Raw genomic sequence first — 13,329 nt, forward strand, 5'->3', positions numbered from 1 at the left:
TTAACATCATTTGATGGCTGTATGGAGAAGAGATTGTAGCAGAGCAAAAGTCCAAGCAGCAAGCCTGGTGAGGGAAGTTTTTCAGAAGCTGAGCCTTATGTCTTGAACCAAAGTGGTAGCATTAAAAATGAAGAGTCTTCAACAGATACTGGACACCTTTGGGAGGTGAAGGCATCTGGGCTTGCAGATGGCTCTAGAGGGGGACAGAGAGAGAGGAACCAGAGATCACTCCTAGATCTGAGGCCAATGTCACCAGAGGCTGGCTGGTGATGCCACTGACCTACATGGGGAGACAGAGAAGAATAGGTTAAGGATGGAACCATAAGATCTGTTCTGGTCTTTTATAGATATCTATAGCTGTATCAAAGAGGACCACAAAGTAGGCAGCTTATATACAAGGAGAAAGAGAAACCATGCCTATGTGTCAAAATAGCCTCAGGCCCTCTCAGCCCACCCTGCTGCCCCTGCCTGGAATGTTCTTCCTCTGTCCACTTCTTTACTTAACTCTTACATGTCAGCAAGTCTTCCCAGGTCACAGGGCTGGACCAAGAGACTCTCTTCTTTGCTTACATACCGACCTTTTCAATGATGTATCATAGCAGTTAGTATATCCCCCTCTTGTCTCTGAGTATCTGTCATCCAGACGACAGTGAGACCTTTTCAGGAAAGGGAACTTGTATTGCTAGCTACCAGCATAGTGGCTGGCCCCAGGGAGTTCAATACATATTTTGTGATGAATAAAGAAAATACATTTTGCTGGGCCTGGTGGCACACGCTTGTAATCCCTGCGCTTGGGAGACTGAGACAGGAGGATCACACAGGTTCGAAGCCAGACTCAGCTACTTAGTGAGGCTCTCAGCAACTTAGTGAGACCCTGTTTCCAAATAAAAATATAAAATAGGTCTGGGAGTATAGCCTGGAGGTAGAAAGCCCTTGGGGTTCCACTCCCAGTAATATATATATATATATATATATATATATATATATATATATATATATATATATATATATATATATATATACAGAGAGAGAGAGAGAGAGAGAATAAAGAAAATATATTTATGTGCAAGAGTGTCAGACTACCTAGAGAGTGGTATAAAAAGAGAAAGATTAAAGCAGAAATAAAAGTATGCACAGAATGATGGAAAACATTAAATCCACCAGTGAAGCAGGTGTTTCCCCTCCATCTAGGCTGGACTTCTAAGCGTTAATGCACATACCAATTACCTGGGGGCCTTATTCCGATGGAAGTCTGGGTAGGACCCTAGGTTTTGCATTGCCGGTGAACTGGGTGATGCTGATGCTGCTGGTTCTCTTTCCATCATAGTGCTGAACTTTCAAAAGCTTCCCCCACCCCACCTGTCCCAGGTCCTTGTTGAGAATGATGACAACTAACAAGAGCAGCAGACTAACAGGGCTGCATTGTGCCTGTGGGTGATGTGGAGACAGACACTGGACAGCACCTGCCCTAAAAGCTCCAAACTACACAGTCCATTTCTCAATCTGCCACTTAAAAATGGCAGAGCAGGCTGAAGGGCTGGCTCAGTGGCAGAGCACTTGCCTGGCATGTGGTGAGGCCTTGAGTCTAATCCCCAGCAGTGCACTTAACAAAAAGGCATAACCTGCAAAACAGGGAGTGGACCCAAATACAGGTGGGACAGACATTAGCAAAAAATAAAAATGTAAAAGGAGTCTTACGTAATATTCAGGTTTCTCACTCTTGTGATGCCTGATAGCATCAGCAACTCCCAGATTATAAGCAGCATTTTTCTGATTCTGTTCTCTAGCAGCCAGACTTTTCATCTATTGCAAAACAATTTTTAAAATCTTAATCACATATTGAAATAGAGCCTTTACATTTTTTAAATTCTATGACATTAACATAACCCATCCAAGACAGAAACCTCTTTGGAGGCAATGATACATTTCTGACATCTTCATCAATGTATGAAAGTGGGTTAGAGGAGGTTTTAAATTTCTTATTCTTTAAGCTGGGCGTGGTGGCGCACGCTTGTAATCCCCGCGCTTGGGAGACAGAGACAGGAGGATGGTGCAGGTTCGAAGCCAGCCACACTGGCTTAAGAGACCTTGTTTGCACATAAAAAAGTAAAAAATAGGTCTGGGAGTGTATCCCAGAGGTAGAAGGGCTTCCAGGAACCCCAGTACCACCAAAAAAATAAAGTAAATTTCTTATTCTTTGACTTCAGGCACCATCACCACAAGGATCTGAAGAAGAAATGAAGCTGAGCATGGGGGTACATGCCTGTAATCTCAGTACTTGGGAGGCTGAGACAGGAGGATTATAGGTTCAAGGCTAGCATCAGCAACTTAGCAAGACTCTGTTTCAAATTTTTAAAAAATAAAGGTCTAGGGTTGTAGCTCAATGGTGAAACACACCTAAGTTCAAGCCTCAATACCAAAAAAAAGGATTGAAAGTTTTTATCACCATTGTAGGAGAGGACAGTAGAGTCAATTATAGGAGAGCACAGAAATCTGGACAGAGCAAATATAAAAATGCCATTCTGCCTTTGCTTTCCTGAGATAAGCCATGAGCATGACAGATAAAAACTTTGACCAGATTTATATTTTATCAAGATATAAAAGTAAATCAATATCAATCTAGCAATTCCACCTTTAAAATTCAGTCTTTCTAAAGGGAAAATAATCAGTGATACGTGCAAACATTTGATTACATGAATGTTCATTCCACTGTTGCTTATTATTATTGAGATCTTGGGTGTGATCTGTTTTAGTCTAGCCCTATATAAAATAGTCGATATGTAACAGTACAGGAATAGAACTGGACATTTTAAATGGAGCTTGATAATTTCGTGCCACTGTCCTATTTAAGAGAACAATTTCAAGATGTTAGTTAGATCACCTGTTGTTTGAAGAGTGCTTCATGGTCCTTCAGCAGTTGATACTGCTGTATGAGTCTCTCATCTTCTATCTCTTTCCTCTTCCTCTCTTCATTGTAGTAGTATGGCAAATTTCGTTGAGCTCGTTGCAGACACACATAGCACATTTCCTACAATCCCAAATTGCAGAACACATTACTTTTTGCATTTTACCCTTTGACATTCATATTCCCTTCACAAGCCCTCCTAAGGCTGGTTTGTCAAGAAACCCACTTTATAAAACAATGCATTTAGACCAGGCATGTTGGCACACGTTTGTAATCCCCGCGCTTGGGAGGCAGAGACAGGATGATTGCGCAGGCTTGAAGGCAGCCTCGCTGGCTTAAGAGACCCTGTTTCCAAATTAAAAAAAAAAAAAACAGTATAAAATAGGTCTGAGAGTATAGCCCGGAGGTAGAAGGGTTTCCAGGAACCTCTATACCACCAAAAAAAAAAAAAAAAAATGCATTTGTGACAATCAGCAAAGTAGGGTTTGTGGAGTAGACCCACAAATGATCAAAAAGACAAACTGAACACTCACTTGATCAGAAGTGTTTATAGCAACAGATATTAGGAAAGATTTCCAGATCCTATTTTTATTAACTGACAGATCTTGACTAGATTTATAACAGTCCAGGTCGGGGTCCTAAGCACTTGGGCTGTCCACATATATTATATAATTAAGAAAGAGAGAGATTCCTGTAACTGTCCTGGAAAAACAAAATTAGAGGAAGATTCTGGGTTTTGTTTATTTGAAGGTACTCTACCTGTCCTGCCTTATTATGATCCTGGCAAGTGGGAGCTAGAGATGTTCTGGGCTTCGGTTCACTGGCATTTGTCGGACCTTCTGGAGAGGGTATGCTATAAAGACAATGCAATAGTAATTAATGCTCAATACAGTCTGGACTCCAGAGCAATGTTAGTTTTAGAGGCATATATAAACAGAAGATAAAGTATCTCCATGGTTTTCTCCAGAACAGCTATATATACTATGGTTAAGAACCTACACTTGGTGTCAGATAAAGCTGACTGTGAATCCCAGCTTTGTTGCTTACAAGGTGACTGACACTGGGCAAGCTGTGTCATCTTGTAATATCTCAGTCACCAACTTGTGAAATGGGGATAAAATTTATTCATTACACAGAAAATGTATTGAGTGTTTACCAAATGCGCACCCTCTAGACACAGGAAAGAGAGTGAGAAACAAAAGTGTGTGAGCACACATGAAATTCCTGTCCTAGCCAGGAGTGGTGGTACATGCCTGAAATCCTAGCACTTGGGAGGCTGAGACAGGAAGATCGTAGGTACATGGCCAGCCTTAGCAACTTACTGAGGTCCTTCGGAACTTGGTAAGACCCTGTTTCAAAATTTAAAATATTAATAAAAAATGAAATAAGTAGGGCTGGGGTTTAGCTCAGAGGTAGAATGCCCCAAGTTCAATTCCCAGTCTTCTCTCTTCTCTCTTCTCTCTTCTCTCTTCTCTCTTCTCTCTTCTCTTCTCTTCTCTTCTCTTCTCTTCTCTTCTCTTCTCTCTCTCTCTCTCTCTCTCTCTCTCTCTCTCTCTCTCTCTCTCACACACACACACACACACACACACACATTCTTGTCCTGATGGAATTAACATTTTTATGGGAATAGACATCCAATAACAAGGTAAGTGAACTCTGTAGTATTCCTGAATGATAAATACCATGCAGTGCTAAAGAAATGTGCTATATCATGAACAGAATGCCTAGGGAGGGTCTCACCAAGAAGGTGACACTTGACTTGAAAAAAAGTGAGAGAGAAACAATGTATATATCAGAAACAAAAGACATTCAAACAAGCAAATGAGTGCCAAGTCCTTGAGGTGGGAGGTGTCTGTGCTCAGTGTGGTTAGAGGGGAGGGGAGGGAGTCATGGAAGAGGCTAGGAAAGGAGTCAGAGACCAGGTAAGCCCTTGCAGGCCATGGTAAGGACTCTGGCATTTGCTCTGAGTGAGAGAGGGAAGCTATTAGAGGGTTCTGGGGAGGAGATGGATGAAATCATCTAACTTACACTGATCTGCTTTTTGAATGGGAACAATGGCAGGTGTGGGAGAACCCTTAGGAGACTGTTCTCATAACTCAAGAGAAAGAGCGCATGGCTGGGACCAGGAGGCAGCAGCAGGGGCGCTGATAAGGAGTGGCTGCACCTGGGTATATGTTGAAGGTGGCGTGGACGGAATGCCAGGGCTTTTGCTTCCTCTCTATGCCACGGGCATGGAGCGCGTTTCCTTCCACTATCTCCTGGTCAGGAGTGGAAATCACAGTCTCACGCTCTCTTCACTTACACAGGCTCCAGAGCCTCATCAGAAAGCAGAATGTGAGCCCATGCCAGGTGTGGAGGTGGTTTCTACTGTCACCCAGGTGGCCCAGGGTAAGGGCTTTCAATACTAATGTAAATATTTGAACAGGGTTTGTAGCTATCCAACCTGAAGGTCAGGACAACCCATAACAAAGGCGCAAAGGGGGATTCTCAAAGCAATTGTGAAGCATTTAAGTATTCCAGAGCAACCCCGTGGAGCAAAGGAGGTGGTCTAGGAGCGTGGGGAGGGAGAAGGAAGGAGGGAAACATTTACATGGATATTTAGTACAGACTAGAGAATGCCAATCTCACTATGCAGAATGGGGCAGGGGAGTGGGGAGGGAGCCAGGGGAAAACTCAACAGCTGCTGTGTGCATGGACGTCACTATCACTATTTACTACATTATGATGTGAGACTGTAAGACTATAATGCACCAATAAACATAAAAGTTGAAAGAACGAAAGAAAGAAAGAAAGAAAGAAAGAAAGAAAGAAAGAAAGAAAGAGGGAGAGAGAGAGAAAAGAAAGAAAGGAAGAAAGAAAGGAAGAAAGAAAGAACGAACTCCAAAGCCAAAAGAGTACTCCTATCAATGGAACCCACAAAGGAAGTTATTCACACCCAAGGAAATGAAGATAATGAAGCAACAGATTAAAAAAAAATAAATTCTCCAAGACAATAGAAGAACTGGCAAGGGCAGGCAAATAAATATACGTTATGTGTAGTAATCAAATATATGCTATATAAGAAATAAAATCCATGATATACGTTTTGTGTGTGTGGTACTGGGGGTAGAACTCAAAGGCTTTCTACCTCCGGGCTATACCTACAGTCCTATTTCATTTTTTACATGGAAACAGGGTTTCACTGAGTTGCTAAGAGCCTCACTAAGTTGCCGAGGCTATCCTCAAACCTGTACTCTTCCTGTCTCAGCTTCCCAAGAACTGGGATTATAAGTGTACGCCACCATGACATTTTTAAAACTCAAAAAAGGGGCTAGGCATGTTAGCACACATCTATAATCCCAGTACTTAGAAAACTGAGACAGGAGGATTGAAGATTCAAGACCAGCCTCAGCAACCTAGCAAGACCCTGGTTTATTTTTGGTTTTGTTTTGTTTTGTTTTGTTTTTTGCAGTATTAGGGATGGAATCTAGGGGCATTCTACTTCTGAGCTACACCCACAGCCCTACTTTTTAGTCTTTCAATTTAAAACAGGATCTCACTGAGTTTGCAAAGGGCCTAAGTAATTGAGGCTGTCTACGAACCACAATCCTCCTGTGTCAGCCTCCCAAATGCCGGGACTGGAAGTATGTACCACCATGCCTGGCTGACCCTGTGTTTGTTTGTTTGTTTGTTTGTTTGTTTGTTTGTTTTAAACTGTTTTTAAAAGATCTAGAAGTGTAGCTCAGAGAAAGAATGCCTCTAAGCTCTGGATTCAAGTGTGTGTGTGTGTGTGTGTGTGTGTGTGTGTGTGTGTGTGTGTGTGTGTTTACTGGGGATCAAACCTCTGAGCTATACTAGCCTTTTCAATTTCTTTATTTTTAAACAGGGTCTTAGTTATTGAGAGTCTTATTAAGTTGCTGCAGCCAACCTTGAACCTTCCTGTCTCAGCCTCCAAACCACTAGGATCAGAGATATGAACCACCATTCCCAGCCTGTTCCTTGGTAGTGCTACATTATGTGTCTCTAAATTATTCTTAATTTATCTAACATGATGTCTTTTCAAAATTAAAAGGCAATCATGAACATCCTCAAATAATAGTATTTGAGCCAGGCGTGGTGGCACACGCTTGTGATCCCTGCACTTGGGAGGCCGAGACAACAGGATTGTGCAGGTTCAAAGCCAGTTGCGCTGACTTAAGAGACCCTGTTTCCAAATAAAAAGTATTAGAAAAAAAATAGATCTGGGAGTGTAGCCCAAAGGTAGAAGGGTTTCCAGAAACCCCAGTGCCACTAATAATAATAATAATAATAATAATAATTATTATTATTATTATTATTATTATTATTATTATTATAGTGTTTGAGTACTTGGGGGAAGTTGGTTAACTGGACAGAAAATAAAAAATAAAATAGGGCTAAGAATATAGTTTGGAAGTAAAATGCTTCTGGGTTCAATACAGTACAAATGAAAGAGAGAGAGAGGAGAGAGAAAGAAAGAGAAGGAAGGAAGGAAGGAAGGAAGGAAGGAAGGAAAGAAAGAAAGAAAGAAAGAAAGAAAGAAAGAAAGAAAGAAAGAAAGAAAGAAAGAGAAAGAGAAAGAAAGATATATCAAGAGAATAATACATCACGACCAAGTTGGTTTCATCCCAGAAAAACAAGGCTGGTTCAACATACGCAAATCAATACATGTTATTCACCACATAAATAGAACCAAGAACAAAAACCACATCATCATAGCAATAGATGCTGAAAAAGCATTCGACAAAATCCAACACCCATTTATGTTAAAAACACTGCAAAAAATTGGGATAGAAGGAAAGTACTTCAACATCATTAAGGCAATATACTACAAACCCAAAGCCAACATTATATTGAATGGGGAAAAACTGCAAGAATTTCCGCTACAGTCAGGAACAAGACAAGGATGCCCACTATCACCACTCCTTTTCAATATAGTCTTTGAGACTCTCGCTGCAGCAATCAGACAAGAGAAGGAAATCAAAGGAATTCACATAGGAAGAGAGGAATTAAAATTATCCTTATTTGCAGATGACATGATCCTTTATCTGAAAGACCCAAAGCACTCAACCAAAAGACTTCTGGAACTGATTGACAAATTCAGCAAAGTCGCAGGTTACAAAATCAACCTAAAGAAATCAGTGGCTTTTCTTTATGCCAATAATGAATCCACAATGAAAGAAACAAAAACAACAATTCCATTCACTATAACCTCAAAACCAATAAAATACCTAGGAATAAACCTAACCCAAGATGTAAAAGACCTCTACAACAAAAACTATAAAACATTAAAGAAAGAAATTGAAGAAGACCTTGGAAGATGGAAAGATCTCCCGTGCTCATGGATAGGCAGAATAAATATCATCAAAATGGCCATTCTGCCAAAACTGATCTATAGGTTCAATGCAATTCCCATTAAAATACCAGTGACATTCTTCAGAGACCTAGAAAAATCAATCATGAACTTCATATGGAGAAAGAAAAGACCTAGAATAGCCAAAGCAATTCTCAATAATAAGAAAGACGCAGGAGGCATTACAATCCCAGACTTCAAACTATACTATAGAGCAATAGTAGTAAAAACAGCATGGTACTGGCACAAAAACAGATATACTGACCAGTGGATTAGAATAGAAGATACAGAAACAAACCCACACATCTTTAGTCAATTAATCTTTGACAAAGGGGCCAAACACATACGCTGGAGAAAAGACAGCCTTTTCAACAAGTGGTGCTGGGAGAACTGGCTAACCATTTGTAAAAAGATGAATCTAAACCCCTATATCTCACCAAACACAGGAATCAACTCAAGATGGATCAAAGACTTAGAAATTAGACCTGAGACTATGAAGTTAGTTGAGGAGAACATAGGTTCAACACTACAACATATTGGCACAGGCAGTAACTTTCTCAACAAAACCTCCAAAGCTCAGGAAATTAAAGCAAGAATAAACAAGTGGGATAACATCAAACTAAAAAGTTTCTTCTCATCAAAGGAAACTATCAATAACCTAAAGAGGAAGCCTACAGAATGGGAAAGGATCTTTACCAGCCACCATTCTGATAGGGGGCTAATATCCAGAATATACAAAGAGCTCAAAAGGCTCTACACTAGCAAAACAAACAACCCAATCAAGAAATGGGCAAATGAACTAAATAGACACTTCACAAAAGAAGAGATACAAAGGGCTAATAGATACATGAAAAGATGTTCTTCATCACTGGCCATCAGGGAGATGCAAATCAAAACTACACTGAGATTCCATCTAACCCCAGTCAGAGTGGCAAGCATAAAGAAATCAAACAACAACAAATGCTGGCGAGGATGTGGGGAAAGAGGAACTCTTTTACACTGTTGGTGGGAGTGCAAACTAGTTCAGCCACTATGGAGATCTGTGTGGAGATTCCTGAGAAAGTTGGGAATAGATCCACCATATGATCCAGCTATACCACTCCTAGGTATCTTTCCAAAGGGGTTGAATTCAGAGAAATACAACAACATATGCATACCTATGTTCATAGCAGCACAATTTGTAATAGCCAAAATATGGAACCAACCCAGATCACCATCAACAGATGAATGGATAGCAAAACTGTGGGAAATACACACAATGGAATTCTATTCAGCCATAAAGAAGAACAAAATTATATCATTTGCAAGAAGATGGAAAGCCCTGGAGAGCATCATGTTAAGTGAGATCAGCCAAGCACAGAAGGAGAAGATACACATGTTTCCTCTAATATGCCCAAACTAGAAAACACAAAGGATACCAGTAGGACCCCAGATATTAGAGGGGAAATACTAGCTAAGTTTTAATGGAAAGATAGGAGAGGAGAAAGGCCGATCTTGATTAATGAGGGTCTACACCTGAACATGTGTAAAATTATGAATAAGACATGGTTAACCTGGACAACCATTGGTGGGGGGGGAGAGAAAACGGGGGCGGGGGGGGGGGAGAGGGCACCAAATATAGTGTAAATGTATACTACTTATGTTCAATAAAAAATTGTTAAAAAAATTAATTAATTAATTAAAAAAAAGATTAAAGAAAAACTAACAACTCTGACTAGCCATGTAAGGCCCATGCTGAGAGTCCTCAGCCAAGGCCAAATATGGGAAAAGTCAAACAGTGTATAGAAAACAAATAAACGAATCACAGTATTGGGTAAACTGCTATTTGGCATAAATCCATGAACACAGACCAAAGAAGTATCTCTGCAAAGCTATAAGAAATATCTGTGGAAAACATTTCAGAAATAGATCTGAATTGACCTGAAAACTTGACTACAACTGAACTTTGTCCTGTAGGGCTGACACAAAATGTTTTCCACTAGTACATGTTTGTTCACCAATTTGGCCCTGGATCATGGGTGAGGCTTCCTGCAGAGTGAACTGAGCAATGGTCATCATTGTGCGTGGCCAGTCGGATTCAGGCTGACCCATAGATGTGGGAAGCAAAGGCAATATAGTCTAGCAGCTTGGAACTGTGGAGCAGCCCTCGGACCAAGAGTCCAGAGTCCTGGACTGGAGCATCAACTAATTATAGACCATTTGGTCTAATTCCAATTTGACATTTAGTTATGACAATCTGCTTTTTTTTTTTTTTTTGCGGGTCTGAGGATGGAACCCAGAGGCATTTTACCTCTGAGCTATACCTCCTGCCCTATTTTTTATTCTTTATTTTGAAACCGGGTCTCACTGAGTTGTGGAGGGCCTCACTAAGTAGCTGAGGCTGTCCGCGAACCGCGATCCTCAGTCTCAGCCTCCCAAATGCTAGGATTACAAGCGTGCACCCGCACATCCAGCTGACAATCTGCTTTAATTCATGAACTCTTTTTTTATTTTTTCTTTTTTGAGGCACTGGGGATGGAACCTAGAGCATTCTACTCTAAAAACCCAGCCCCATTTTTTATTCTTTATTTTGACACAAGGTCTTACTGCGTTGCAAAGGGCCTCACTAAGTAGCTGAGGCTGTCCTCGAACCTCGTGATCCTCCCAAATGCTGGGATTGCAAGCATGTGCCACCATGCCCAGCTCATGAACGCTTATTTCATAGTTAAAGTCACCTTATGAATATTGAAAGTTAAGAGAGGGAGAGAACTTGGACTTAAGTTTTCTAAAATTTGTTAGATAACAAGTTTTGTGTGCTATGTTCTAGGCCCAAAAGGGGCTAAAAAAAAAAAAAAAATGAAGAAGCAGCCGGGTGTGGTGGCACATACTTGTAATCCCAGTACTTGGGAGACTGAGACAGGAGGATCATAGGTTCAAGACCAGTCTCTGCAATTTTCCAAGACCCTCAGCAACTTGTTAGGACCCTGTTTCAAAATAAAAACTAAAGGATGAGGGTGTGTGGCTTGGGAAAGAATGCCCCTGGGTTCATCCCCAGCACCCTCCCCCCAGAAAAAGAAGAAGAAGCATAAATCCTGTCTCAAGGTAATGTAGAGTCTAGGAAGGACCATAAGACAGGAATGTTATGTCTGTCAAATAAATTAAGAGTCATATAGTAAACATTCACTATGGGAACTATTCTAAGTGTCTCACATTTATTGTTTCATTTAAATATAACAAAAAATACTAAAAGATACTTCTATCAGGCCCATTTTAAACTTGCATAAAATTATAAAGCTATTGAGCTCTAGGGATCTGAGCTCAGTTGGTATGGCTGCAGGCAGGTCTTCTGTCCCTAACCACTCGACAATTCTGAGGACTATATAAAAGGTAGTGGTATGACTTAGATATGGTTTGTCCCCCCACAAGTTCATGTGCTGAAAGCTTAGTCCTGGTGTGACGGTAGTTTTAAGGAGGGGAGGTAGTGGGAGGTAACTAGGACATAGGGGTTTCACCCTCATAAAAGGATTAATGCTGTCTCTTGTGAGTGAATGAAGTCTGGGGACTAGATTAGTTTCCAGGAGGATGGGCACTTTTCTGAATCCCTATTCCGCGTGCGCCACTCTCCTCTTGTGCACACACACCATTGTGACACCATCTACCATGAGGCCCTCACTGTAACCAAAAAGATGCTGGACCCCTGATCTTGAATATCTAGAACTAAAAGCTAAATAAACCTCTAAATAAATCTCTTTCCTTTATAAAGTACCCAGTCTCACATATTTTGCCTTAACAACACGAAATGGCCTAAGACAAATACATGCAAAAAAATATCTTTGGAGATCAGCAGAGGGAGACATTCATTCCAATCCTTTCCCACTAAGCCTTAAAGGATGGAGAGGATTTAGACATACAGATGTTGGCAGTGAGAATGAAGAGAAGTGTTCCCAGGGAGAGAGCAGCATTAGTAAAACATAAGAGCAGAGAACGCACAGGACCCGAGGAAACAACCAAGGTCAATGTGATTGTATTAGAAGGCTTGGGAGCAAGTTATAGAAAGGGTTGGGAGAGCAGGCTGGAGCCAGACTTGAGAGGTTTACTCATAAAGATGGCCTTTTCCAACCTTCCCAATACATTGCCAGACTGATAAACTCACCACCAAAACTGCTCTCAGAGAGAAAATTTGACAATACAAGTAAACAGATGAGAAAGATTAAAGAAAAAAAAACTTTCGTAAGGACCAGCAAGTGCAAAGGGACTCAAATTTTAGTTCCAGTTTTCCTCTTGTCAGCTATAAATATCTTTCCAGATGTTCTAGGTCAGCTCTACATTTTCAACCTGCTAGATAAAGTACCTACATCACAATATTGGATGGCAGGCAGTCATAGTTTTGGCAATAATCCTTAATAATCATGAAAGGTTTTAAAGCTTCTTTAGAAATAACAGGGTTATGAGTTACTGCTATAAATATGCAATATGAAATTGGAGTGCAAAATAAATGTGTATTTATTTTAGAACTTACAGGACCGTTAAAATCTATATACTCTATGCCCACTTTTTTTTTTTTTGGTGGCACTGGTGTTGGAACCCAGAGGCATTCTACCTTCAAGCTACAACCCTAGCCCTATTTTTTATTCTTCATTTTGAAACAGGGTCTTACTGAGTTATAAAGGGCCTCACTAAGTAGCTGAGGCTGTCTGTGAACCTCAATCCTCCTGTCTCAGCCTCCCAAATGCTAGGATTATAAGCGTGTGCCCACTTATTTCACAGAGAGTGTGCATAAGTCTAAAATGGTTAAATAGGCTTGGTGGTGCATGCTTCTAATCCTAGTATTGGAAGGCTGAGACAGGAGGATCGCAGGTTTGCAACTAGTCTCAGCTACTTAATGAGGCCCTCCACAACACCTGAACATGTGTAAAATTATGAATAAGACATGTTTAACCTGGACAACCATTGGTGGGAGGGGGGAAGGGAAAACGGGGGCGGGGGGAAGAGGGCACCAAATATAGTTTAAATGTATACTATTTATGTTCAATAAAAAAATTGTTAAAAAAATAAAAAATAAAATAAATAAAATAAAAAATAAAATTTATTAAAA

At 40.6% G+C, this 13,329-nt stretch overlaps 1 protein-coding gene across 1 annotated transcript in view; it reads right to left on the bottom strand.

Moving 5' to 3' along the window:
* The window catches only part of CCDC81 (coiled-coil domain containing 81), a gene marked incomplete at both ends in the record, with an annotated part of 53,528 nt that overhangs the window by 15,473 nt on the left and 24,726 nt on the right, over positions 1-13,329 (bottom strand). Inside the window, 3 exons of the mRNA XM_080700939.1 lie at positions 1,699-1,803; positions 2,882-3,028; positions 3,665-3,758. Of these exons, the coding sequence (XP_080557065.1) occupies positions 1,699-1,803; positions 2,882-3,028; positions 3,665-3,758 (346 nt within the window). The remainder of the gene's footprint in view (positions 1-1,698; positions 1,804-2,881; positions 3,029-3,664; positions 3,759-13,329) is intronic.

Source organism: Muscardinus avellanarius (genome assembly GCF_963383645.1).
Source record: "Muscardinus avellanarius genome assembly, chromosome: 1".
Classification (NCBI taxonomy): domain Eukaryota; kingdom Metazoa; phylum Chordata; class Mammalia; order Rodentia; family Gliridae; genus Muscardinus; species Muscardinus avellanarius.